Source organism: Euwallacea fornicatus, chromosome 12, assembly GCF_040115645.1.
Source record: "Euwallacea fornicatus isolate EFF26 chromosome 12, ASM4011564v1, whole genome shotgun sequence".
Lineage (NCBI taxonomy): Eukaryota > Metazoa > Arthropoda > Insecta > Coleoptera > Curculionidae > Euwallacea > Euwallacea fornicatus.
In genome coordinates, this window is record NC_089552.1 from 2,747,400 (window position 1) to 2,774,590 (window position 27,191).

At 37.4% G+C, this 27,191-nt stretch overlaps 1 protein-coding gene across 1 annotated transcript in view; it reads right to left on the reverse strand.

The window, feature by feature from the left end:
• The window catches only part of LOC136342404 (uncharacterized), a 32,605-nt gene extending 5,706 nt beyond the window's left edge, over positions 1-26,899 (reverse strand). Inside the window, exons 1-4 of the mRNA XM_066288162.1 lie at positions 26,410-26,899; positions 3,926-4,049; positions 242-480; positions 57-190 (exon numbers count right to left, since the gene is read on the reverse strand). Of these exons, the coding sequence (XP_066144259.1) occupies positions 57-190; positions 242-480; positions 3,926-4,049; positions 26,410-26,455 (543 nt within the window). The 5' untranslated portion in view covers positions 26,456-26,899. The remainder of the gene's footprint in view (positions 1-56; positions 191-241; positions 481-3,925; positions 4,050-26,409) is intronic.
• Between the last annotated feature and the right edge of the window lie 292 nt (positions 26,900-27,191).

The following is a 27,191-nucleotide window of genomic DNA, read 5'->3' on the forward strand; positions in this document are numbered from 1 at the left end:
CTGCATCAAAAGCTTTCATAAAGCAACTTTAGTCTATCTTGAAGAGGAGCACTTACTGGCTGATTATTTATATACAGCTTCAGTGAAGGTTTAGGGTCTCCAAGCCCCGAGGTGCAAATGGCCTCAAACGCACTCCCCAAGGTGTAAGTATGCTTCAAGCCTTCTATCACCGGTTTCTCTTTAGGTAAAGCTGAAAAACAATTTTAAAATCCCACTTCATTCATGTATAAGCCGAACCAACCTGCCATTGTTATATTATGAGTTTCCGACGCCAGCCTGAATGCAGGAGCTTCCGTAGATACCTCACATCTATAAGCTCCAGAACTTTCTGGCTTTGTGAGGTTCTGCAGTAGCAGATCACAACTTTCAGAGCTGCATCTGGACTGTAACAAGTTGACGTTCACTCCGGGAACTGAGTAAGTTATTATCTTGATCTTGTTTGTGGGGGTGTATCTGAAGAATTCGTGATCATCCTTATACCTGCAAAGCAGAAAGCTGTGAAAGAGTTACGTTCCATATTTCAACAATTCTCTTCGGAAGCCTTTAGGATGTTCTTCGAAAAGTAACAGATCTTTGCGAAACTTGTAAAAGAGACTCGGCACCCTTAAAATCTCCTCAACGTCGCCGAAATCTCACCTGAATCTCAAGAACTAGTGAATCAATTATGGCTTCGTAATCAGCAGAATTGGCGCCCGATGGTACAAGTACAAGAATCTTTACCACCCCGTATATCGAAAAAGGTGCGTTTCTGCCCATGGGGCTATTAGCTTTTTTATTATTTTACAGAGTGTTACCGTTCTTGAAACATCTTCATGATGACGTATCGAACCCTGTGTAAAACATTCGCAGTATCACATAAATTGTTTCCTCGAATTTTTTTTTAATTTTGTGCATTCCTAAGATTTCATGAATGACGATTTTGCTCAGACTTTCTCAACTAAACTTAAAATTCATAATTTTTTATCAAGAGGAAAATTTCATAACTCTTCGGACTTTCCCAGAATCACTTTAGAAGAGACAAGTTTCGGATTTTTTTACTGATCACCGGAGGTATTCAGAGTTTAAAATAAAGACCTTTTCTCCTTCGATTCGCTTTGGAGGAAAACTATTTGAATTCTCCAGTAATTAGGATTGATGTTTCACACATTTGCTGTACTAGAAACCGCAGGAGGGGAAAGTATTCTGGAACTAACTGAAACAGATTGACCTAGTAATATAATCTAAACTTTAGTGTTCAATTGGCGTGTGTATATCCAGTATTGTACGATTCGTCATTCCCTCGGATATAACTTTTTACGGGGTGTATACAAAAATATTCAAAAGATACCGGACGTCAAGACTTGAAATTTTCTTCAATTTTTCCGAATATCGTCTCTGCGTTCGATTTCGTTTTATCGACAGGCGTGTTTTAATTACAATAGTTCCATATCGATAATAAAACAACGATGTTTCATATACTCAGATGAAACATCGCTACTTATTAAAAATAATATATCGTTTGCTGGGCAATATGCAATTAATTTATTATATGCTCCATGTGAAGCAATAAAGGTCATTATCGGCCAATTAGAACAAACAAAGCGTTAATTATTTAAGCCCAGAAATGAACAATCAGAACAATATTTGTTTCTATCCCGCTATGTCTATTGAAACTGTACGGAATACGTTAATATTAGAAGTACAAGCTTAAGTGTATATGAAATTTACAATGGAATTAAATGTCAACTTATGTGTTTATAACGTTTATTTCTCTTCAGCTTCGTTTTCCGTCTTAGCACGGGATTTAAGCCCAATCAAGCGAGGTCATCAAATCTCCCGTAGTTTCCGAGATATCGCTATCGAGAATAATAATTTAACCAAATCTTCAGTATTGTCTGAGAGGTACGGGGCCATTTTAATGCCTGTTGCACCCTTAGTTGACAAAATTTATTGGTTTTTTTTTTCACTGTTTGTCGATCTTGTTAATGGCAAACTGGCACGTCTGGCAATAAATCGCCAACTGCAAAGCAAATTGAAATTTGATTGGTCTTATTAAGTTGCCAGAAAGAAAACTTTTCGACTGTAAAGCGACCTTTAGTCAATATAGAACGAATAAATTTCATGAAGATTACCTATTTAGTTAAATATTAAGGTGAATCGAGACCGATTTTTCTTCAGTCTGGTGGTGGTATATCGTCTGGCTTTAGAGAAACCAATTTTCGTGATTTTGAATATGTTAAATGAAAATGTCTCGCGATGGATTTCCAAGACGTTTGACTCTTAAATGGGATATCATTGAGTTAGGACCAAAATAAATTATTGTCATTTGAAGCAAAACAGCGCCCCGAAAACTTGAAAGTATTTCTGAAAATACCTAAAGGCCACTTTGACTTTGACTGTTTTTCAAATTACGATCGCCAATAACTCGAGATTTTGTGGACTATTTGGGCAACTTAATTGTTTCAACGAGCTCTAACGCCTAGAGGGGCGGTTAGTATGTCTCTATTCGCTTCTCTTTTACAAACACATTTTTATAGCAAGAAATTCCCGGATAACGATTGTCATAAACTGAAAAATTTCATTTAAACACTTTAAGCAGTTGCTGGGGTTATTTTCTGGACACCTTCTAGCATGTGGTACCAAAGGTTTTTTTCAACGTCACCTCGGGCAAGCGTAGTTTCAGTGTCTCAGTTCGTTTTCGAGATCCGGCAATTTCAAACCCTTTTATCCGGTTTTTGAAATTGTCTTCGTTTAATACTCTGATAAATTGAGAATTTGTAGATCAATATTGTGTTTCAAAAAAAGGGTTAGACTGACTGCCTCGATTGCCAGTTTCTTCTATCTGAAGAGTGCAACATCCGAGAGAATGGCGAGGTAAGTTTGATAAGTTTATCGGTAGTGATGTGTTTGGGACAGAGGATTTTGACGTAATTCCCGGGAGCTCTTTACATCCCAGACTCAAGAAACTGTGCTCAACTCTAAGCCTATTTATAAACAAGCGTCTTTACAATATGTATTTTTGTTTTCGAGACACTCAGGCGCTCCTAGCAAGACATTGGTCCACTTCATTTCGGACCAAATAAACGAAATCGGCAAGACTTTAAAAAACGGACGAGACTTCAATCAACGGTTGAATTAGACAAAAATGAACCAAATTTTCAACAATGGACGGAAGAGACGAAATTTTTGAAAAGTTGACGGAATTGACGAGAAAGAACGAATTTTTAAAGTCAGGTTAAAGTTTCGGAAAAATACTCAATCGTCTAGCCAAAGTGGTAACATATGAAGATGGAGAGAACTTCTCGAAAGGGCGCTGGACGTCTAGGGACACTCAAATGAGAAGAAATATGGTGAATATGGTTGACTTTAAATCGCAACAAGAACTCTTGAAAATGATATACATCAGGGGAATTTACCCCCTCTTTCGGTATCGTGTTTGCTAAGTTTTGCTAAAAAATAAGCTAATACGGGTTAATTTTAAAGGTGATTTGCGGTAATTTAGAAGTAGGTCTAAATCGAAGGTGACCTGAACTTGGTTTAGATGAGGATTTCAAATGAGGGTCCGAGATGGATATTGCAATGAAATCGATAGGAGAGAAAGTGGTCGTCATCAATATCTCGATAACTCTTGTTCGTCCCAAGTTTCCCTCAAAAAGTACACGAAATGACCGTCTCGGCACACAGGTCGTAATATGATATCTGCCCTAGTTTTCGAGATATTGAGCCATTTCTGCACTTCCTTCCTTAGCGATTTTGAAACTACCTCCAAATGATGAAACTTTTGCCATCGTGCCCCATTATTAGGGGCCATCCTCGTGCCCCATCATCAGGGATCCTAGACGTTTGAAATCATCTCAAGCGTACAAGAAAAGGGGGAAATACCGATCAATTTCATCGACAATTCTCACTACCTTTTCATGGGTTAAGTCCCAAACTCGATACCCACCATTTAACAGCATAGAGCTGTTCTCCGCCCATATCGAATCGACAGTGGAGGCGCATTTCGTTGCGCGGATCTTGTACAGGGGGCGACGTCATGTTGGTTAGCCGGACGCAATCACTTTCGTGCGCTGGAACAAAAGAAAAAGTTAATTGAAACCTGCTTAAATGAGTTTTCTGATTACTGCAGGAGATGGACTAGATATTTTTATTTCCTCCACAACTCAAACTAATTGATTTTAAATGGTTCGGGGCCTGTTTTTGCGCTCTAGATTTATTAATAATCTTTTTTCGTTTCTGCATCAAATCATCGCCTTTCCAGCGGAGCGGCCGAGAATCCATCATTGCCTCTATTGGATTTTTAATTTCCTTTATAGGAAATAAAAAACCGAAAACTTGCGGTTATCATCTCTCCTGCGTTCCAGGAGACTACTTGGGAGGAAACAGGTATATCAGTTGTATTATTCCTGGGATTAACTTTCTCATTGTCTCTCGGCTCTTTGGCGCCCTTCCAACAGTTCCATCGTTCATCCACCGCTGCTTCCTCCCAGGTTTTAGCATACATCCATATATTAATAGGCAGGAGTATCAATAAATTATTAAATTATTCCTTGTATTCTCCTTGTATTCGCATTAGATGTGATGTTGTTATAGGATATTTGCAGGTATAGGGCATTTTGCGGGGTTTCATGTTCCTAGAAAGGCCTGTTAACTTGCAAATTGAATCCGCAGTTGGGTGTTTGCTGTACCCTCACGGAGTGTTGGAAAACTAAATATAATTCTGGCTAATGCAAAATAAAGCCTAATGAATTTTGTGTTTTGCTTCATCAGAAGTTAAGTCGCGATATTCGGGTCCAAAATTAAATCTCAGACAGAATGCGGTCGTAAAGCGCACTTACCGATCAGAGGGTGGTAATGATTGCGTCGTTCTAACGGTTGCGATAAAATCGCAATGGAGGGATATTTGAAGTTTCCCGTTTTCAAAATTTGTCTAATGAGGAATCGGAGCGGGGCCCGATAAACGGATTCTCTACTGGTGTCCAAAGAAAATTTGTTTTACCCTAGTAAGAGCAATTAATCAATAAATAATTAAATAACGATTCAGCGTATTCTGACACACATAAAAAGCAAAACATGGATTAATGACATTACGCAATGCACATTCAGTAATACGCAGTGCATATGAAAACGCTTTAACTGTGGGAAAAGGCAGTTCAAACTTCAAAGAGAGGTACAGCGTCAACACGATGTTAAATCAAATGAAACGTGTTGGCTTTCAGATATTCGTCAACATCATATTAAGCGTTTCTCATTAGCTCATTTTTAATTCTCACAGTGAATCTCTGAAGGGCCAATATCCTTCCGCCCTTGTTTTAGACCTGAGCCCCAAATTAATTAGGTACATCCCATCGATTGACGGAAACCAAACAGACGCATCTCAGGCTGTACATTTAGTACTCAAACTGTAAGTCCTGCGACTCAGATGTTGTGAAATCAGTCTCATCAGAAAACATCGGAGTGCCCCTTATCCGGAACACCCAGTTTAAGGTTAATAATAAAACTCCAAAAACTGGAGCGGTCGAGGGCTGAATGATAGAGTCCCACAGACGAAGCCAGGGAATCGGCGGTTCGCCTTGTCTAACTGGGGAACTGAGTTAAACCTGGAGGTAGCGAAATGTTGAATATTTTGAGAACATAAAAAATCTTAATTTGGTGAAAATACTGGAGTGCTTCTGATTTACATCCTCTTCGCCTTAACCCCTTTGGTAATTCCAAAATTGTTTCAACAATCGTTGAAATAACCTCATATCCAGGCGAAAACTACTGCATTTCCTTCTGTTAGAGGTCGGCTCAAGAAGACGAGGAGGACTTCGCTTTGCATCGCTGTCCTCCAACTTTCTGCCCCTGGTTTTATGTGATTTACTCAATGGCCACACTTGTTGCACAATGCTCTTCGTGTTCACGCATAAGGTAAACAAAAAAGTGCTTCAAAGTAATGTGTTTACGAATGACTCAAATCGTGTCTCTCCATACTGAGGCTCCTTCCCTGCCACCCAGTCAACAATCGTTATCTGAATTTTGTTCCTGTTCAGGTGCATAATACCGAAAGACTTAAAATTCCTAAAATTCAAAATAAAATAAACCGCAGCAAGGTACATGCATTCTGACCCATAACCAACAACCTTAAGAGTGTGGTTTCCCTTCCTCTTCCCTCTGAATAAGAGCTCTCCACGGTTCTTTAAATAAAATCTCATTAAAACCTAATTTTCCAATTTCTTTCTACTTCGATACTTTTCCTAAAAACAGGACCCAATTCTCGTAGATTCCCCATTTATAATCGATTCAGGTATTAAATAAATCTATTTAAATTTAGTGAGGGTTTTAAAAGGCTGGCCTGAGTTGAAGGCCACATACATAAACCGGCTCAGCTTCCCTTGAACCGTAAGAGATAAAGCGCGGGTCAAATTGCAAAAAAGTTGCATTGAATAGCATACGATTTGGAAGTTGAGTAGGAAGGAGTAGGAAGGAAGTTTGCTGAATGGGTATATTTTTAACATGCGGTTTAAATACAGAGTGTCCCAGCAAAAATGTGTCCACCTCGAATTTCTTTTCTGTTGTTAGTTAAAAAAAACAACGCTAAAACACGTTAACTTTCACGGGAAGGGGGATATTATTTGATGGAAAAATTGTTTTCGAAATGTCATCCCTCTACCTCCGGAAACCTCCCTCTGGAAATTTTAAAATTGAAAGAGGGGTTGTGTTATACCTCGTTTGAAAGGTAATTTTACTCTCTGCCTCGTCAAGCTTTTATTTTTTATTTTCATACGTCGCTCTTGTGGAAATTAAACAAAAACCAAATAACGTGAATTTAATCGTGAATGTTATTGTAAGCGCTGAAAGTGTACAATTAGACTCAAAACGTCTCAACGTTACGAATGTATCAATGACAATGTTTGTTCTATTTAAAGAAGGAAGTTAAGTACCGTTAGTGGGGCGACGTCCATCCTCATTTGTTCCTGTAGACCCATACTTGAAAACCCCAAAAAATTAACGTTTTAACCGCGACTTTGGGTGATTATTGGACCATTTTTCACTTTTGAAAACTTAAATGGAGAAAACTATCTATAATTTCTGCTAGTCGCCATATCTCCCAGGGTAGCTAAAATACTTGAACACGATCCCCGCCTCTTAGAAGGCGAATTCGTTTTTTAACAGGATGAAACGTCTCCATACCGCACTGCTGCTGTCCGACCATTTCGAGACCAAGAGTTCTCTAGAAGAGGGATTGACAGAACAGGTCCAATGGAATGGTCCGCCTGGCCTTGGGATCCCTGGATTTTTTCTTATGGGGGCATTTGAAGAGCCAAATCCCTTTCAGACATTGAAGACCCAATGGCACATAATCTGCTCTCCTCGAGGAGTCACGTGCCCGAATGGTCGAAGGGAGCAGGTCAATAATACCAGAAGTGTTAGATAATGTGCGATGTTTGGACTATTAACTGTGTGCGTGGAAGTCAGTAGAGGTCGCATTCAAGATTTCTTGAGATCAAATAAATAAAATATCAGGAAAAATAATTAAAATCAAGAGATTTAATTTTCTGTTTAATTTCTGTAAGGTCGACATGTCAAAATAAAAAATAAAATCTTGAACATGTAGAGAATAAAACTACCTTTCAAGCGAGATATAACAACGTCTTCCAATTTGAAAATTTCAAAAGGGTGGTTTCCAGAGGTAGGGGGAAGGCATTTCGAAAACATTCTTTTTCAACAAACGATGCCCTCCTCCCTATCAGAGTTGACGTGTTTCAACGTTGTTTTTTAACAAACATCAGTAAAGATGTTCGGGGTGGACACTTTGCTCTGGGACACCCCGTATATCAAGGGAATCAGGATTTATCCTAACGTTAGTTTAATGACCCCAATAGGGGCAGAAGTCAAAAACCATGTGGCGCCAGCAACGCTAACTTAAGCTCGAACCTTCTACCCAAACATAAAGGAAAATTAATTTCCCTGCGATAAACCTATTATTATTACGTGTGTATCATAATCTCTTAAATTATGAATCAACTGGGTGGAAGGTTTTAAGATTTATATTTTTAGGGCGGAACAGGGAAATAACACCCTCATCAAAGCGCATCGCGTAAAAAAGAGTAAATTCGATAATAATATATTATGACAGGTAAATTGTATCCATAGTGTGCCAACCATTAATCTTGTATCACGTAACAATAAGGACGAGCGATAGGCGGAGATAAAGAGATTTTTTACGAAGCTTCTTGTCAAAGGCGAATTTCATACTTGGGTTTATTGAATAGCTCCGCATTCGGGACATTGATCATAAACGTGTTGTAATTGTGGCATCGATGGGAATAAGATAAACTTCGAAATTTATTTTAGATGGCGAACGTGCCCGAAATAAGCATTGAGTTTTGGTGAGAGAACAGGACAAGCATTTGTTCGCCATTTGGTCACTCTGCGAAATGAGATATGGCTAGATAAGGGGTTGGAACTAATATAATAAATATATTACTTTTCATGTGTAATGAGCCTATTGTTGCTATTGGCACATTTAAACGGTATCGAGTCCGATTAAACACATACAGATTGCTATGGAACATTATGAACATTTTGCTCCCGCCTATTTCCACCTAAAGTATACGCATGTTACCCGCTGTCTGAGCTTCCAAATCATATGCATTTCTGTAGTGTTAAATGTTTTCTCAACGTTGGATTGAATGCATTTTAATGTAGGTATTCCGGCGTTTATAGCATCATCTGTGTCCTCTCAGAAGCTCAAACAATATCGTATTTGTCACTGAAATGAAGATTATACACAATTGAACACATGAGAGAACTGAGTGCAGCCACATGTGAGACAAGTTCTTGACCGGAAGGCGTCGTCACATGCAACTGCATTATTGTTCCCACACTCTCGGAAATGATCACATTTTTTAAATGATACTTTTGCTTTTCATATACGATTTGTTATGCAATTTTTTATTTTATTTTTTTATATTTCCAAAGGTAGCACTTATCAGTGCTACAAGAATAGAATGCAATAGGGAACAATCTTTTTTGACTGTAGTTTTTCTGACCCAATTAAATTGGTAATTTGCAGATTGGTTTGAAGAGCTACTAGAGGACCCATATTGACAGGAAATAAAAAGAAATAGTATGTCGCTTGGAATGATAGTTATACTACAAAGTTACCGGCAAATGGTCCACGAGCTATATAATCTCAAAAGGCAATCCCCTAGAAAATCGTGTTTTCGCCAATTTGAACATCTTTAAAATTGAATTTTGCAGATTACTTTAATCGCATAATGTTTCAGGACTCACATTAGCGGGAACTACAGAGAATACTGCGCTCTTTCACATAGAAATTATGCCAAAGGGATGCCGGAGCAATATATTTGAAGTTATCGGATCTCAAAAGGTAATCATTTAGAAAATCGTGTTTTCGCCAATTCGGACAGACTGAAGTTGGAAAATTGCAGGTGGATTTAAAGAAATGTTGCAGAACTCATATTTACCCAAGATATGGACAAAAGTGAACTGTGCCATGCAAAATTTATACTATAGAGGTATGGATAACGGGTCTGGAGCTCGATGGTCTTCAATGATAATCATTTAGAAAAAACATATTTTCGCCGATATGGACATTTTTCAGTTGGAAATTCACGCATTACTTTGAAGGGAAATTACACTAGAAGGCTTTATGAAATAAGAGCACGAATATTGAACCATTTTGATCAAGATAGTACCACGTTTTTACATGATACATTCACGTTTTTATAGTATTTTATTAAACCCTTGCTTTGCAGAAAAATACAAGAATGTTTAATACATTTTTTGAAAACCGCTACGGATTATTGCTCACTTACAATTCAAAAAGCGTCAATTTTTATTTACAATGGACAACTGCAATCCAGAAACTGTCAAGAGTCATTAAAATCAATCGACTGTCATTCAGAAAGTGTCAATCTTTATTTAGAATGCACAACTGCAATCCGGAAACTGTCAAATGTCATTAAAATCAATCAACTGTCATTCATAAAGTGCGAATTTTAATTTAGAACGGCCAATTATACTGCAGATACTGTCAAGTGTCCATCAATTTAACTAACCGTCATTTAGAACGTGTCAATTTTAGTATAGAATCGCCAAGTGTAGTACAAAAACTGTAAAGTATCGTTCAGATTAATCAACTGTGACTCGTAAAGCGTCAGCTGTAATTCAATTTGTGTGACAATTGTGTGTTTCAGAAAAGGTCAACTGTAGTTTTAATGCCAAAAATGTAAAGCATAATTCGGTGGAGTGAACTGCAATTTAGAAATCAGTTAAGGCCATTCAGGCTTGTCAAGTGCACGGAAAAAAGTGAATACTTGTTTTGAATATTTAAATTCGCCAGTACTTGCCTTAGTTAACACCAAATAAGAGAAGTTGAATTGAAAACGGAACAAATCTCATATAATAGAACTCTTATTCGAAATAAAAGATCAGTTGAAGTAATTTCCACTTATTTTAAGCATTTTCTTATTAAATGTGCCATACGAATATTTGCCCAACACGAGAATTTGACATTATAAAGTCGATAAAAGAATTACTTGCTGCAAGTGGAAGCCTTATTTCAATACCGTGTTTACTTAAGAGAAATGTAGACAAAATTACGATGAAGAAAATTGCTTTCTCAATTCAGGAAAATATATCATCCCCTGGAAATATGGACCAACGAATCCTGAATATGATACATTAATATTCAATACTTTTTATTGCGTATAATTTATGAGAAAGCGCCAATCCTAATTCAGTCAATATTGTAAGCCAGAAACTAGAAAATATATTATTCAAGGTGTGAGATACGAGGATAATCCCAGAAGTACCCGAACTGACACATAGATGGCGGTTTTTTTGTTAAAAATTTACCTATATTTCAAAAACCTAACCTTAAAAGACTTAAGCGTAAAGTTGATTTGCATTCGTTTTAGAGCCGTTTTTAGAAATTTTGTCAAAGTAGAAAAAATTGCTCATTGATAGTCTTAGTCTATTCAACATCAAAGCGGACCTAATTCTTACCGACTATCTCCCCATAGGAAAAACAATAAATGAAGAACATTATACAAACATATTGCAGTTTTTGAGCGAGGAAATTACGAAAGAACGACCGCAGAAAAAGAAAGTTTTGTTTCATCAAGACAAGGCACCATTCCACACTTCCGTCATAGCGATAACCAAAATCAATCAACTTAGTTTCGAACTTCTTCCTTAGCCACCCCATCCGCCAGATTCGGCCCCCTCAGATTATTTTCTATTTTCGTACTTGAAAAAATGGCTCGATGAAAAGCGATTTGCCAATAATGGAGAGCTGGAGTCCGAGGTTGATGCCTATTTTGAAACGTTCGGAGCTTCTTACTATAACCGGGAGCCTACGTTGAGAAATAATGTAACTTTTTCCAAATTTGCCGTCTTTAAGTGTTAAATCGGGTACTTCTGGGGCTATCCTCGTAGCCCGTTAGAATGTAGCCGAAAGAGGAAATTTATTTACCTAAATACATTTCATATTTTCTGAATTATAAATGACGAGCACAAGCGTAAAAGGGGCCATGTTCATAGGAAATCAATATGCAATTTCAAATCACAGACTCTTGAAATGATTACTCTGAAATTACAACGGACCCTTTATGATTACAGTTGATTAACCTAAACGACTGACCTGAATTACGTTAAACGCTTCTGAATTACGGTTGAAAATTACGTAATAATCAGCTGATTTTTTGTTCCAAACTGTCTTCGTCCCCACTGCCGTAAATTTTTTACATGATTTTCGCAATATTTGTGCCTTAAGCGCCTTAAAATTAATCTAAATAGTTCGGGTCTTGCTACCGCTCTTAAATCCGCCATAGCAACATGCAGAATTCCGCGTTACATCTGACGCTAGTTTTAGGTTCTAGTAATAAGACAGGTGAAATCTTTCATTAATGGAGCTGTATTATTCTATCCACTCGCTGTTTTGAAAATCTTATCATAACATATGCATGAATGCGCTAGCGGGTATTTGCGCCTTAAGTTCCCCAGAATGCAGCTATGTAGTTCCACCAACTTGCTAACAACATTTAACGAAATTTTTAGCTGCAACTGCCTACTTGCAAAGTCCGGACAACATTTCAGCATCGTTTCATCTCGCAAGCCAATTTTTGTCTGTCATCACTTGATATTGTTCCACTGTCCGAAAATGTATTAATTAATTTCTAAATCTATAACATCCATGCCATCAACTCGGACACTTCGAATGTGCTGTGGCAAATACGAGAATCCCGGAGGAGCAGTGGCTGTTGATAAAAATCAGTTTCTTGGGATACGATCGGTGACCTCTACCGTACTCCTTGAAGCCCGATTTCAGCACCTTCGAAGCCCCATTTCGTGCCGCTCTTCGGTGCTGTGCCGATGTATCCCTTAAATTCCTATTTTTCAGTCTTTCTCCTAAAAATCGCAAACAAAGCTTCTTGGAGCTTTGAAACTTGCCAAAACTATCACTGAAATTCGTGAAGGTATGGCCCTTCACTAGTGAGGGAAGTTTATTGAAGTGCAGATTTACATTTGATTCGAACTAATTAATTCCATTTCAACCACCGCAATGGAAAGCTCTCTCAAAGATATACAGAAAGTTATATTTAGACTTCATTTTCATATCTCAAATTGACAGCTTTTCAGTGCATTTTAAGTCGTCTAAAGCTCTGTTTAATCTGTGAGGTGCCAAATTAATATTTTGGGACTCATGTGGATCTTAAATGCCCTAAATCTCTAAATCGATTTGATCAAGGATAATTATGTCGGGGGGCAGATTATTTATTACCAAATCTTAAGTCGTCTTCATGTTCCTACTTCTACTTTTGTTGGCTTTCATCCGCAAAATTATAGTCAAAACCTTTTAAGAGTTCATCCAATATTTGAAACTGTTGCTGCTCTCTCCCTGTTAAAGAAGCGTTCTCATTGGAACCATCCGTAAATCGGCAGTTAAACCATTTTGATCCTTTAATATTCGGAACGACCAGAACAGCCGCTGCAATGGCTTTTTCCAAGTGGTCATTTTTGCTGTTTCCCATTCTTCCTCAAATGCTCGTTTGACCATTTTTTTATTGCCGAACGATCAGGGTTTTTTTTTTAAATTAGCTGTCTTTAAAAGAACAGTTACCATCTGCAAAGCAAACTTGAGCAGCGTCTGAAGAACTTTCAGAGCATTTCCAGCAGGGGGCTCGTTGATACGTTCCGATGTTAACTCTGCGGATGCCTTGAGTTACATCCGGACAATTTCCAAAGTTTCCTTTTGTCTCATATTAAGGGCTGTCGTAAACTTCAACATTTGATAATACATTATTAATCAATATGTTTCTGGGAAGCAAATGTTGTTTCGGAAACTTAAAACGTAAACTGTGCAGAAAAAGGCGACGCCCCTTTATTGTTTTAGCGAATATCGACCTGGATGTTCGTGTCTTAAATCCTTGGGGCACAATCTTGAGTTTTCTTGGGGCCCGCATGAACAACTTCAATAGACGGGCGTAACGAATACACGTACACCGTTTCTGGAGCTGTATTTCAAATGGTCCGTTTTTTTTTAAACGGCGCGACGGGGGCAAAAATTCAGGGGCGGATCTGCGGTAATTCCCGAACGAGAAAAACGGGGGAAAAACGTAAGAACGAACAATAGGAGATCGGTTTCAGTGCGATAAATCGCAATTCGAGTGAGTATGTACATTCCGAAAGAAACTTGGCGATGTTGATTTTGGTCCGGACTAACCCGCACTAACCGAAACTAATCCGACCTAACCTGAATTTAGCCGCACAATTTCAATAAACGATCGTGATGAATTCACGTACACCACATTAGGGACTCTGTCTCAAACGGTCAGTTTTAATCCAAACGGTGCAGCGGGGGCAAAAATACAGGGGCGGATCTGCGATAATTTCCGAACGAGAAAAACGGGCGGTTAATAATGAACAGTAGGAGATCGGTTTCGGTGATGTAAATCGCAATTCGAGTTACTGTATTCATTTTGGGAGAAACTTGGCGATGTTGATGTTGGTCCACACTAACCTGCATTAACCGAAACTAACCCGAAATAATCTGAATTCAGCCGAACGACTTCAATGAACGAGCGCAATGAATTCACATACATCGTTTTTGGAACTGTATCTTAAATGATCAGTTTTATTCTAAACGGCGCGGCAGGGGCAGAAATACAGGGGCGGATCTGCGGTAATATATAAGCGAGAAAAACGGTAAGTTAATAACGAACAACACGAGATCGGTTTTAGGACGATAAATTGCAATTCGAGAGATTATGTATATTTCTGAAAAAACTTTGCGATGTTGACGTTCGTTCTGATTAAACGGTGAGCCTCATATAGTCGTATGTTGTGATAAATGGGACAGATGTGCGGAGCGAATTGTCAGGCTGGACATGAATGATTTGAGTAATAATCAGAAAAATTGGCTCTTTTCAACTGAGCTAGTACTATTGATGACACGCTTAACTCTGCTGCATTGCCTTAGTAAATAGGTATCGCTGATTCTGCAAGCTTCTAACGTTAGACGAAGTTTTCAGGGAATTGGCACTATCACACAATGTTAACGAATTTTGATGAAAACTTCGCGGATTTCATCTCCTTCATGTATTACACATAGAAGTTGATGCGCCCTAGGGTTGGCAATTAACTTTACTTCACATCAACCTTATAGAATCCCGTCAATTAAGTTAATTTGGCTTGATTAATGTTCCCAGTAATAATTATGTCAAGATATCACGATCTACACCCCTATTTACGTAGAGTAAAGCACCCTTCATTGCTCCACGGAATCCTTGGAAGCTGAATTATTTCGCACCTATAACGGGGTATTTCCCGGCTCGACTATTTAAATGATATTCTGAAGCTTAACCGTGTTAATGCTCGAGTAATCGAAGCAATTAGGCGTTAAAATTGTTAAATCTTTGATAGTTTTTAATGGTTGGGGTGGTGTCTTGGAAATCGAATTGTTTGAAGTTTCTATGGGCGACGTCTTGGAACGACGGCTTTTAAGTTGGGGTCTTATTACTACTTAGTTGAAAGTATTATATCGGCTTGAATGGAAATTTATCGGAGGAATTTTTTCGCTGTTTTGCGAGGAAAATATTTTCTTGTCGAGTTGGAGTATTTTCATACTTAAAATACCCCGGAAATGGTTTTTTTTGTGCTTTATGCAGACTTAACACTTTCCAATGCCCTCATGTCAAAAGCAGAATAACTACAAATACCGAGGACTGACGTGTTTTTCGCAACAGCACCACAAAGCTCTGAATTCCAACTAAACCGAACGATGAATGGTAAATCTAAACCATCTCACGCCCATCACCCTAAATTCCCCCTGCAGAACTTTGTTCCTCGAGTCTCATCTTTTGCGAGTAAAGCATGATAATAATTACGGCTCGTCTTTTCCTGCCCTTCACTCTTATTTCAGACATTCATCTTTCTGATCATCTCATTTCAGTGCGATTGAATAATGTACCATCAAAGGAAGAAACCCGAGATCAGACAATTTATGAGATGTACGAATTCTTGAAAAATCTTCGTGTGTGCTTCAATTGTAAAGAAAAATGTTTAGTTTATTTTTGTTCTCCTTAAACATATCAAACATAGATAATTGAGTTACAAATAATGGACAGGAGCAGTTTGTGTAAGACGCATCAAGGCTCGTCTATCGAGGAGCGGATAGTGGAAAATACAAGATGTGTGGGGCTATTAGAAAAGAAACGCTTTCTACAATTTGTCAGCGAATGAAGAATTGTAACTTAGGGCACCTGCAGACGGGCCACTTCATCGCGCCAGCAACCAGCTCCTCCTCAGTCGCTTGTATTAGCGATTTCGCCATGTTACTTAGTCGCACAACAGAATGGTACGTGTAGAAGGGGATCGGGGAAAAAGTAAGTATTTACATACCATGCGGCTTTAAATTTCCACCTCCCCTTTTACCCCCCAGCCTAGTTCAAAAAATTCAAAAATAAATGCAAATATTAATGGTTAAAAAAAGAAGAAAAGATTATTAAAAATAACTAAAGGCTGTGCATGAGCACAAAATCGATAACAAACCAATTTCTTGGCAATAAACAATAAAGATTTTTTTCCCATATATTATGACCAACATGGTGAGTTTCTTTGTTTCTTGACTATGGTGAATGAAATTTTCACGGTTAGTATTTCTGCCCCCGACAGATGACGCCCCTTAAGCAGAGTCACTAGAATCCTTTAATAGGCGATTCATAAATTGCATTACTAGTGCCATCTAGCGGAATAAGTAACTCACTAATTCGCTTCTAGAATTTTTCCATTTTTTCTTAGATCTTTTTCAGTGAGCTTTGAATATTTAGATTATATTTTTAAGGGTAAATATATAAAAAATTCATTTGTTAGTAATTAAGAATCGACAAATTAATGAAAATCAGCAGATTTGGCCCTAATTAAGAAAAAAATTTTGGTAAAAAAAAATAAAAAGATGATTAAAAAATAACTAAAGACTCTTTGTGAGCACAAAATCGAAACCAAACCGATTTCCTATCAACAAACGGGTTTTTCCAATGTTTACGTACTATTTAACAGTTTGTATTGCATTTTTTACCAAATTTGTACCCATTTTCCTCACAAACTAATCAATAGATTTTGAAGTGCAATACAACATTGAATGTAGTTTTGAAAGACCTCTAACTTAAGGAGTCGCTTGATCCATGTTTCAACTTTTAAAAAATCGGCCATTGTGTGCTACTGGTGAGGTAAGCAAAATTTGAAAAAATAAACAAACGTCAAAAAATAGTACTTTTTGTCCAATTTAATGTGGGTTTTAAATTTAAAAAAATGTTAAAGATTTAAGGAGGGGAGGGGGGATATAACTTAGAGCCGCACAGTATATTAGTCGAATAAAGGTTGTTCACCAATTATATTCCCGGGAAAACTGCATTAATCAAATGCTAAGCATTTGCAACACCTTTGTAATATTTCTGAATCGTAAACAGTGACAGAAATTTAATCGCGATTAAATTTGCTGTATGGTTTTCGTGTCTCTGACTATTTATTTAATCGGATACCGTCGGTTTAAGAGACAATAAAAAACGGGATTTCTCGTTAAGTTGACGTCTCGTTTTAATTTAAAAGCTTCCTCAGGATTACAAAGATAAACGACATAAAATGCAGAGCGACCATTAAACATTATGTAAAAGGACAACCAGTAAAAACAATCAAAATTTAAAATTTCACCGATTTTAAAAACCACAAAAGTGAAACGTACATAAAAACATTTCGTGGGATGAGCACAGTTACCCGACGAGGTATAATCTACCGATTACAATTCGGTTAGCGTCACCATCCTGCAAATCATTCCTGGTTTTTGTACTAAGACAAGAACTCATGTATCAGAGATTTTCTTGTATCTACCAGACTACGAAATTTCAAGGGTTAGTCCTTAAATATTTACAAACAGATGTTACAGACGTCCAAGTGCACACTTACTCTACAAGGAGTTTTCTAGGTATAATCTGCCCATTACAATTCGGAAGGTTATAATCGACCGGTTGGCCTCAGAGTACCAAAAATCATTCATGGTTTCCAACTAAGAGAGAACCGATATACTGGAGCCTTTCTTCTATGTGTGAATTTGCTGAATTTAAAACATTGATTGATGTTGATGAATGATGTCTCGGATACGACTACCCACCGAATTATAACCTGTAGAATATACCCAAAGCACTGCTTCTGGGGTGAGTGTGCTGAATCTGCAAAATGTTTTTGTGGAGTACCCAATTTTGTGGTTTTTAAAATTCATAAATTCAAAATTTTTAAATTTTAATAATTTCTTACTGGTTCGTCTTTTACATAAGTTCAATTGTCATTCTTCATTTCGTGTAGTTCGGCTTTTCGGTCCTGAGGATGAGGAGGATTTTAAATTAAAGCGAAACGTCGACCTAAAGAAAAATCCTGTTTTTATTGCCTCCCAAAGCGACGGAATCCGATTAAATGAATTTATCGCGATAAAATTTCGGTTAGTGTTCATTACTGTGGTTTTAATTATTACTTATTTATGCTGTACCCGATTTTTAGTACAGTACAGGTGCTAAATGAAAGTCTCAGCGACATTGCAAGTTTTGTGCCCAGTATTAGTACCCTTCTCCAGCACCTCGAGCTTAACTTTACGCCGAAGCTAGTAACGAGCATTTGAATTTGGGACAGAGCCGGGCTTGGTGGATTTATTTTACTTGTGATTACAGAAAATCAGGCGTCTCGGAGAAAAATTTGTAAGACATATTCGTGGATAATTATAAGAAAACACTTCCTATAACATTTTAAAATAGTTGGTATAATTATATAAAATTCATTATATGGAACAACAATTAGACAATACTTAATCAAAGTTTATTCCTGCATTAGAATAAATGATTTCCATTGTTTAATCTTTCACATTTCAAACAGGGGAATAAAGAAAAAAACCAATAAATTAAAATCTAGAATAGCATTTCCTTGAATCTGGGACTGATATTTTAACGATTCATAACCCTCGTTCTAAATTACATTATCGTCAGGTGTTTGTCGTAGACGATAAAGAATGATAAAATCAAAGTATGAAATTTTTGATGGCGCGAAAACATAAATTACACGGAAATATTCAAGTTCTGAAACGTTAAAATCAATCCCATTAAGATTTTTTTTAATTTCGGAACGCAGCTTCGAACGAATCAGGCTCGAAGACGTCGTCGACAACTAAAGTTTTCCAAATGAGAAAATTTTAATGTTCAAATTCTGAAACGAAATTTTGAAATTTTGGGAACACCCGTGATTAAGATATTTATTAACAATTAGGGTTACAAATAGCAACATAACTAATTTCTAAGCACCGTAACGCACCTTTCTAAATTTTAGACATTTCCCGTGCTTCGGATCGTGGAACACCCCTGATTGTTCCTGATTATTCATCGGTAATTTGCGATCAAAATATAAGACACGTGGTGTTATCGAGTCGCCTAAAAGGCGGTGCTGTAACTGATCTGTAGAGGCCATAAAGATTTAATCCGATACCAAACCAATAGAACCATAAGTAGGCATGCGCTATGCTAATTTATAAATTCACCCCGCATGCTTCCGTTCACCTACTTTGTACATACACATGTCTGATGAAGCCATTAAGTCGAAATGCGTATACCCAAGTTTCTCAGCGTCTCCATTTCTATCTACTTGTACGCTCATGAAATTTTATGGAAATTCCACCAGCACTTTTCTAATGACTCCACTGAGCTTCATAACTTCAACTTTTTCCTAATGGCATATTACATTAATTTTATTAGAATGTGTAAAATCATTTTTGCTACATTATTAATAAAATTTAATACTCCGCGTCTGGTGATTTCTTTAAAATTTTAGAGTTTGACATTGAGTAATCGACTTTAACGCTATTTAGATTGTTCAAATTTACATACGAATGTGGTGTTCCAAGTTTGTTTGTAATCTGCACTTTTCATGAGGAAAACAGAGCTGCATGCCGCTCATTGGTATGCAACGAATGCATATGCGGCAAGAGTGAATTAAAATCTTGTTAAAAAAACACCCTATACAAAAGTTCCAGAATTTTAAAAGTTCTGCTACAGAGGGTAAGTTGCAAACTAGTAGTGAATTGAGGTTGCATTTTTTTGTGGAACCGCAAACTTTTTACGATATTTTCCGAATCTCACATTCTGATTACATTTCACGTTTATGTAACACGGCCCATGGATGCTTAACGCCAATAGTAATTGATGCTCCTTAGACTGATAGGCGGCAAGAATGAAATGACATGGCCCCCCAGATCAGCAGATTTAACATGTCTTGATTATTTTCTATGATATTGCAGAAGAAAGCTTATTGAGGGGCGAAACCTTATTTCCCCTGAAATGTTAGAAAAATGTTGTGTATACATAAATGATAACGAAAATGGAGGTTTGTGCCGGGTGGCCCCTCTTTAATTTCTTTAAATCGTGAGACAAGGAAAGCCGAAACCTGGTATGAAGTAACTACCGTGCAAATGCTACATTTTGACAAAAGTGTAAGTTATGGGGTTAAAAAAACCCGAGGGTAGAGGGCTTAACTTGCGACCGCCTTGTATACAAACCAAGCAATTCCATCAACCATTTGACAACATTTACAGATTATCGACTTTCTGATTCAGCAGATTTCTTGAATCAACTAATCAACAACACTGTCGATATCATTCTAACTGCGGTCACTCCTACTGAATCGCCCTATATTGGAAATAGAACTCCATTACTGTTTCCAGAACTGAGTGTAACTTGATTTACGATACATTCGAAGCTGGCTTTGTATTCCAATAACAGAGGGACAGCATAATATTTTTTAAAGCTATTTCTTAAAGATAAAAGCCCCATGGAAATTCCCTGGCAATCACATCAACTCAGGGAAAATTCAGTTCAATTAATCGTTAAGTTTTTTATTCAACACATACAAATTCAACGGAACATTGAACAGGCCTTTTTGGGGCAGTGATCAGCATAGTCGTGATTTCGCAGGCTTTGTCTTTGCCTTTCACAAAGTGCATTATTATCAGACCACTTCATTGCAGAGCCCTCAAATCTACTGAATCTGGCAACAAATGGGTAAAATGTACGTTGGAATTATGTTCTTTTAACATGTTAAAAACGGAATAAGTGCGTGTGCGAACAAACTCCAAAGAGCTTTCTCCTTCAAAATCAAAAGGGAGAAAAAAGAATTATTTCTCGAAAAATCAGTGGCGTACCACTTTTTCGAAAATAACCAAAAGTTTTTTTTTCAATACATACTTTTTGCGGTTATGTTTGAGTACTTGTAACGGTTTTTCACCGTTTTAAAGTCCAAAATGGCGCTGATTTAAATTTAAATATCCTTACAAACGCCTGTGGGAAAAATTTACATGGAAGTAGGAAGTTACTTAAACTATTTCTACACAAATTCAGATGTAAGAAAATGGGGTGTATTGAAAGACAGGCCATAAGGCAAAAAGTAATATCCTAAGAGCAATAAAAAATTTCCAACTTGTCACCTATTATTGTTAGCATTGATTTCAAGCATAACTTTTCTGTTGACCGCACAGATTGAAAACTATCTCATAATGTTTCAGGAAACTTATAAAAGGGAACTGAAGGTTCCAGGGAAGGCTCAAGGCACTTAAGTTTGAAAGTTTTAACTGGAGTGAGTATTGAATGTTCTGATTACTTGAACTTTGCCATGGTCAGACAATTGGTTATGTTTTACACTTCAGAATATCCACTGAAGTGTAAATTCAGCTTCGGAAGGTGTTTTGCGATCTCGAACAGCCCTTACGACCACATCCTTATTGTTTGGTTAATGCAAGTTGAAATCTCAAGGCTAATCAGTCATTCAAAGTTCATTTAATTTTCCTAATTCCTCCAGGGATGATTTGCGTTTTTATTTAAAGTCCATAGAAGGACATGGAAGTCCATAACAGCCATGTTTTAGCGAAATTAAATGTGTGTGATGCGAAGTTCGGAGAGTTTTTTTCTACCAAATTTGGCAGAAATTTTTAACTTGCAACCAATAGGTCAACGTCTAAAAAACTTAACGAATTTGTTTCCGTAGATTGAGTATACAGGTGGTTATGTTACACACGTCGAGGGTCTCATTAAATGATGGAATAATCTACGTAGAAAGCTTTCGCATAACGTTTCCAATACATAATCACTACTATGAAACTGTCCCCATGAAAGATGTCTATTACTCGAAAATGTTAAAAAATATTACTGTTCTGAGGCATGAGTTGTTTAAAAAATTATTTTTGACTGACCTACGCAGAAATCGAAAAAAAATTGTAGAATTTTTTCTAAAAAATATTAATAAAAAAATATATACTTGATAATTCAGATGGCAAAAAAACATTTGAAAAACTTCTGTTAAGGGTAGTTAGAAAACTACTATAATCGATTTTGGTGAAACTCATACTAGTTAAGGACCTTTATTGTATGATTGTTATTGCAATTGTTTTTCTATTATCTTTATCAAAAAGTTATTTGAAAAATATTCAAATGGTAGAACCCCTTTGGAGGGCCATATCTCAGTAATGTTGCTCCGTCAGACCAATGTTTATAGGGCCTTTTTTTATCGTTTTTTAGTTCTAATTTTATCGCCTTAAGTTGTGTACCAAACTTTCCAAACGCCCTGTATAACTTAATAAAAAAATGTATAGAACAATAATTATTTGGTATTTATAGTTAATTCAGAACTTCATATCCCTTCACATTCATTAATTCATGGCAACTGCTAAATCAACTAAATGTTTAAATTTCAATTTAAAAAAATTATATAAATAAATCAAAATTACCGGTTATACATTCCGTATTTTTTTCTGTAGTGGAATAAACTCTTAAAATCTGTATGTATCATTTAAACTTTGATGTTCAATTGCACGGTCAATTTGTTCGTATGGTCATTTATTTATTTAAAGCTGTTCCATTGTCGGTTTAACACATTATTTGGAATAAGCAGACGTGAAAATATATTATAAACATATTTACAATTATTTTTTAAGTTGCAGATGCAAATTTATGAATAAAAATCTGTCAACTTATGAGGCGCATCATATTCACTTTAAGCTACTAAAACAGCGCTTACATCCGAGAACATTCAGTCGGATGTAAACAGGAGATTTGATCTGATATACCTGCTCTATATGGCATAAAAAGGGTCGCAAAAGCTCTACTCTGGTTTTGCCTCAGTATAGACTATTCGGAACTATGAGAAGATGGTTGGAGTTCTATTTCGAGTAACGGTCTGTGTGAATTGGTTCCACTTGGTAAAACACTTGTTTCGAATCTCTGGAAATTTTTTTCATGGAAATACCTGAGAAAGGGAAAAAGATTTGTCACTGAACCGTTAACACGGGTAGTCGCTCTAGCCCTTAGTAAAGAGTAAATGTTATTTTTGCGGTTATTTTTAGCTGAGAATAGTGTGGAATTCCATCGCTACAACAATCCCTATTGGTGCATAAGAAATTAAAAAAAAAAAAGAAAAGAGAATAAATAATTTGCCTCAAATGGGTAGAGCATATTTACAAAAAAATATAAGTTTTATGGCCAACTTGGGGAAAATTCAAAACCAAGTCACAAATTGAAGAAATAATTAGTTTATGAAATTGATCTAAAATCACCATGTTACCAATGGAACATATTTCTTTCAAATTGTAATTTTCCTGATCCTCTTCGCTATCCTCCCCTTTTCAATACCAACCTCAAGTTGCTACAAGAAATAGGGTAGCTACGGAGGCGGCTATAGATTTGCCACAGTAATCATAGTCAAGAAGAGCTACGGGGGGATTACGGCGATCATGGAGGTAACATCCATGGAAGACCACTCATTCACTATGGATTTTTAAACGTAATGTTTTAGGTTACAGAAGAGGTGGCGGATTTGGAGGTGGTGGCGAATATGGAGGAGTTGGCCGTTTCAGCGGACCCTTGGGATTTGGAGGAAGAATAGGGGGATGGCTGGGGAAAATAGTAACACGTAATACATTTTTTGATTATTCAATTAACCGCGAAAATATTTCTCGATTAAGCGTTCAAATCAAAATGGGTGTATTCGCGAGCGGATTCAAAGGTTCCAGTTAATTGCCCAGAAACCGCCATGACTGAAGCGTTACTCACAAAAAATCAGTGAAAAATGTTGGATTCAAAGTTTTTTCGGCATGTTAAAAACTGGATTCGACTTCTTCGAAACACTGTTGAACTAAATGTTGCCAGATGTAAACAACGCTTTACAAAACACGAAGCATTTTCTAAAACGTCCCTAAACATTCCTCTGCGCGTCCTGTGCAGCTATATGTTGCGCGTGTTTTAAAGGTCTTTTTAAAATAATTTAAAAAAAAAGAATAAAAATATAATAATCACAAAAGTTAAGGGTAATAATAAAAAAAAGGACACGCGAAAAATGCAATACGCATGTGGTTTTTGTGTATAAAAATCATCCGTCCTAATAATATTTTCACGTTAAGCGCCATTTTGGCCTGTTGGTACTAGGAATGAAAAGAAAATAACTGTCTAGATCCAGAAGCTTGGGCCTTTTTAATCACATCAAAAACTAAGTAATTGAAGTTATAGGTATAGATCTATTCGTTGATGACACCAAGCTGGGCACGGTGGAACCAGAACCAATATATATATGTATGTAGGTACTCGAATGTCCATGAAAGTTCTACGCTATTTGTATGGAACGGTTCAAGCTGCTAGCCCCTGGGTCAATTCAGCCAAACTTAGAGAATACTTTGGAAGTTCGGTCATTAAATTCAACAAAGTTTTAACTGAAAAATGTGAAAATATTTCTAGTGCATAATATGATATAGTTAAGCCGAACTCCGTCTTTCAGAAAAACGAAAAATTGTGTGAAACTGAACTTATAAAACCCGTACAGCCATTGTACAGACTTGGATAATAGCTTTTAACTAAAGGTACAGCCTGAACTCATCTGAACTAGCACAACCTGAATAGCTACACACACTCTTGCTAGCTCGAACTAACCTGAACTTTAAATGGCTACCTACATTCATGCTAACTCAAACTAACCTAAATTAATATAGTTACATACGTGATTTCTAGCTAAAGTTTTACAACTTTTACCACTAAATCACAAGTAATGAACGCATTGCCCATCCATCGAAACCACAAGAGTAGAACAACCTAATGCTCCTTAAAACTCTTAGGTTTTACTTAAAAAGTAAAGTAGCAGGTACGGCTGGACTTGGGGCTGCTTCTCATTTAAAGTTTCCCTGCTGTCGGTTATTGTCATCTATCATTGAAGGCATTTGTGAAGCAATTATCAATTTCCTCCCATACTTAAAGTTTAAGTAGTTAGTTTGGGCGTGTCTTAGGGGGTTAGCTAGTACTTCTCAGTGATATGTATTCAGAGTTCAAAAACTTACTTAATCTCACCTGTGAAACTTGCGTGTGCGCGTATCCTGCGGGAGAAGTATTGGGGGTAGGGCATTATTGAAACATTCTAACAACGTTGACCCAATTTTCAGTTGTACAGTGATGTTACGAAAACGTTGAAAAAATGAAGGCAAACGGCCAATTTGGCTTAATTTGTTTTTAATAATTTGGCAAATTATTATATTAATTACCCACGTTAATATTATGATATTATATATGTAATAATAACAAATATTAAAATGGAAATTAAATTGCCAAAAAGCCAAAATTGAAAAACTGAAAAGTTCCTTCAAAGGCTATGTCACAACTTCCTCCCAGCTATCCTACACGTATCTCTCTGGCATCGGACATCAATGGTGAAAGACTGAAAATTCCCATAAGAGACCTCTCCAGTTACTCTAGCCCTCCCCCTCTCTGTCTACAGTACCGAACGTCGATGGTGACATGCCCATAAAGTGGATTACATTACATTGCGTTAGAAAGGTAACTTCTTTATTCCCTTTCACAAAGATTAAACATGGTATTCGCGAGAAAACTCGAAGTTGCCCATCGGCGGGACAAATCTGGAAACCATAGGGGAGTCGTTTTAGAGTGCCATCGGGCCATTACAAGAAATATCAACAAGCCAAATTTAATAAGGATCGGATTAATAGGTTTTGCGAAATAGCACTTCTTTAGTTTTCACTTTTTTTGAGATATTAGAAAGTCAAGGTGAATTGTTAATGAGCATTAAAATGCGCAGTTTACCCTTAATTTATCTAACCGCCCCCCCCTCCCCTTTTCGGCGATCGCAACGGTGAGCTTTGCGTCCCACCCCACTCCTTTAACGCATAAATTACTCATCAAATTTAATTACACATATTTGATCTGGGAATTTCCGCAGCAGTTTATTACAAATAAATTATACGGCCAACTTTTAGAACTTGGGACGAACGGGCATTCCCAAGCTCTTCGAAATCGGAAACTCTTTAGGCTTTCTCAACAAGATAAAGCCCCTTATATACACTACAAACGGCGCAATAAAACTTTAGAAAACAGGACCCTAAATTATCTGCTATTAGAGCTCAACATTACGATATCACCACAATTTTTGAAAGTATAAAATCCTTTATCTCGCTTCCTTTTCCCTTCGCTCGTTGTTCGCAACCACGCAGCGGCTCTGTTCCATAGGGGGCGTAACCTTCAAGCTCCGGATTTCATAAACATTTCACCAAATTTCGTTTTCCCAGGACCAGCATTCCGGACAAAAAGGAAATACGCGATACTACTTGGTAGCTAATACGCGAATACTGCTGGGAAACACTAGGAACTAGTTTGATTTTTCACTACTTAAGGGAGATAAAAAAAAAATACCTCCCACGGATAAGATAAGTAGGCCCAAAAGGTCAACTGGCCGAATGAAAATTATCGCGTTTCTTTCCTATTGACGGCACACTTCGTGTAATAAAAGAAACAGACGCGTTCATGTCCGCTTCATCATGCAATTATTAGTAAGTCGTGAGCAAATTACCTCCTGCTAGCAGGACAATTAGGAGAAGATGTAGGTGGTTCTTCATGGCAATGTCCTTAAAAGCACTGGCTGAGGGCTCCGGGCTCTTAACCCGCAGACTGAAGATTTAAATAATATATTTTTAAACCTAGCGCCACGCCCCTTTTATTGTTTCAGGACGTATCGACCTAGAGCACCGTCTTCAAAGCTCTATCACCAACTCCTGAGGCTAAGGGCACTAAAACCAAGCTCCACTGGCCAGTTCAGCTCATACCACCTTTGCTAAGTGTATATTTATTGCTACTTCAACTATCGAGCCCATCATTAATTGGTGGCAAATTCTTCTGGTCGGTCACTAAGGGCGCGTGCAGGACTCGACAGATGATTAGATGAAGGTCTAGATAAGGACATAGGATAAGTCGAATTTGAAATCCGAGGGCGATAATGAGAGCAGCGAATTAGTGGGCGTGACCTCAATCCGGTCCCGGAGCGGATCCCGATCCGGTGGATGCTGCTGACGCGTTTGTACTGAATTTGATTCCGGATTCTGGACGTTCCTCGTTCCCTCTTTTCGCGTCGGGGATGCGTCGTGGAGGCTGCTGCTGGATATGATCGAAAGACCTGCTCCTAGGCTGCCGTGACAGCGTAATACACTTGTAAATTGAGACTTTATTTACGAGCAGTTTAGATGCGAATTTTAATGTCCCCCTCCTTTGTTTCCCTTTTCTTTTCACTCGCGGACATATTTTTAACTTAGTTCCAGATTACCCAAGTCCCGTTTATGCCGCAAGACAATTTTTTAA